At 56.0% G+C, this 2413-nt stretch overlaps 1 protein-coding gene across 1 annotated transcript in view; it reads right to left on the bottom strand.

Annotated features, from left to right (window-relative positions):
* Positions 1-1867, bottom strand: part of NEURL1B (neuralized E3 ubiquitin protein ligase 1B) — a 13313-nt gene extending 11446 nt beyond the window's left edge. The window contains exon 1 of the mRNA XM_015565138.1: positions 1475-1867. Within this exon, the coding sequence (XP_015420624.1) occupies positions 1475-1667 (193 nt within the window). The 5' untranslated portion in view covers positions 1668-1867. The remainder of the gene's footprint in view (positions 1-1474) is intronic.
* Between the last annotated feature and the right edge of the window lie 546 nt (positions 1868-2413).

The raw sequence follows: 2413 nt of genomic DNA, 5'->3' as shown, positions 1-2413 counted from the left end.
AGAAAAAGGTAAAGATACAAATTATGAACAACAAATATGCATCTATCAACAAGTGAATCTAAGAATCAAGTGAATAAATAATCTGATGAACAGAATGAACTGGTGATTATAATAGAATCAGGGACATAGAAAGGGAATGGACTCACTATTCTTGGGGGGGGGGGAAGGGGTGTGAGAGATGCGGGAAGAGACTGGACAAAAATCGTGCACCTATGGATGAGGACAGTGGGTGGGGAGTGAGGGCGGAGAGTGGGGTGGGAACTGGAAGGAGGGGAGATATGGGGGGAAAAAAGAGGAACAAATGTAATAATATGAACAATAAAGATTTAATTATAAAAAAAAAATCACTGCAGGAGACGCTGCAGCCACACTATGGAAAGCTCGGAAAGGACAAAAACTGCCTTGGTCTCCCCACTTGCACATTGCATTTTCACGTCCCCGAGAAAGCACAGAGAGAGCCCAGCGGGAGTTCTGGCACATAGTAGATGCTCACTAAATGTTTTTATTTTCTAAATCTCAGCTTGAGAGGCAGTTAGAAAGGACACAGGCTTGGAGACAGACAGACCTGGTTTAATTCCGGTTTTGTCATATCTTAGCTGTGTCATCTTGAGGTACATGCTTAATGTCTCTGGGTCCCCCCAACCAGACCTAGAAAACCGGTAAGAGTCATCGGCATGCTGCAAGATTGCTGAGAAAAAAGGAGGCCCACTCGTCAGATACTCAGTATGTGGCACATAGTAGGTGCTCACTAAACACTCGGTCTCTTTTTAAAATCACCTTATTAGAGAAAAGGTTTTTTTCCCCGGGTCAGAGATGCCTACTGTGGGCCTGGGGAATACGTCCTGAACGGTTTCTCCCAGAGGGCCAGCGACCGTGGCCAGGAAAGGCCTCTTGCAAACCCTGGGGTTGCTTTCCCTTGATGTCCAAGGACACAGGCCTATTTTAAAGCCATCCCAGCAGCGTCCCAAATGTGCACTGGGCCACCTCCTGAATGGATCCCGCTCCTCGCCCCAGCCCAGCCCAGCCCAGCCCGGCCTTCCTTTGCTCCAAAAAGAGCCGGGAAATGGCGTTTACCGCCCGAGCGGGGCAGGCAGGAAGCCACAGCTCCTGCTCCTCTGGCCGCCAAGATGACAGCTTCCAGCGCGTTGGCATTCGAGCAGATGGCATTCGACTGAAATTTTCAGCAGATTCTGCTCCACAGGGGGCGAGAGCTGCCAGGGAGCCCAGTCTAATCTGCACCCTCCCGCACCCAGCCGTGGACAGAGCCCTGATCACCCAGGCACGGGCCTCGTGTGCTGGGTGCAGTCTTCAGGACAACCCTTCAGGGTGGGTTTATCCCCTTCATTTTCCAGATGAAGAAACTAAGGCTCTGAGAGCAGCAACACTGGGCAGGTGCGCCCTCCTCCCAGGCAGCCCCGTGGGGGCCCCGTCACAGGCCTTGAAAGCTGTGCAGGCCTCTTTCCCGGAAACGTACCCACAATCCAAGCACCATTTGACATGGGGCCTCCGGGACCTGCCTGACATCCCGCGTCAGCCTGTGGAGCGCAGGAGAGAAGGCTGTGATCCAAGCGACATGTGCCCAAGTCCGCCATGCCAACCAACAGCGTGGGCGGTAGGAAGCCACATGGTGCGTGCGTGCGCATGTGTGTGTATGCGTGTGCGTGCATATGTGTGCGTGTGCGTGTGTGGTGGCATGTGCATTGGAGAGAAAAGGCGAGGCTGGTCCTGGGCAGGGCTCCCCACCGCCCGAAGCAGGGCAAGGATGTGGGTCCCCGTTGGCCCCGAGCGCGCCTCTCCCATTGGACGTGGGCTAGAACAAGAATAACCCACGCTCCTCACCCTGCCAAGTGGGGCAGCGGCATGTGCCCAGGGGCCATCGCCAGCTTAATGGGACTTTGTTCTCTGCCTCAGAGGCCTGGTCAGCCAGCACCCCGAGTGGAAAGGGGCCAGCCCGCGCTGGAAACTGCCACCCGCTCCCCTCCCCTCCCTTTTGCAAACAAAACCCTCAGTGCGGTCACCTCAGTGCAGCCAGTGACACTCCTGTCGGCCGCGGGGAGGCCGGGCAGGAGGCCAGAGGTCACCGACGCTGCTGCTGGGAGAAGCCGGCTCCTTCCAGGCCAGGCCGGCAGCCTTTCCGCTCAAGTGGGCTGGATGCACGAGTTCCCAGGGCGTGAGGTCATCCCACACCCCCTCAAAGAGTGCTCAGTGGCACCGGGATTCCCAAGCCTGTCCGACCCCCTGCTGGGCCCCTCCTGATAACCAGGCCCAGGAAACTCCAACCTCAGAGTCAGGGATGCGGGGGGAGGGGGCTGGGAACATGCCCTCATTCTTTCCCGAGTACATCACTTCCTCCTTCAGCTGACATTTAGGAAACATCCACTCCGTACTAGGGCCTGTGCTAGCTGCAGGGACA

The sequence above is a fragment of the Myotis davidii genome, unplaced genomic scaffold (assembly GCF_000327345.1).
Source record: "Myotis davidii unplaced genomic scaffold, ASM32734v1 scaffold399, whole genome shotgun sequence".
Taxonomy (NCBI): Eukaryota; Metazoa; Chordata; class Mammalia; order Chiroptera; family Vespertilionidae; genus Myotis; species Myotis davidii.
This window is presented reverse-complemented; position numbering and strand designations above follow the sequence as displayed.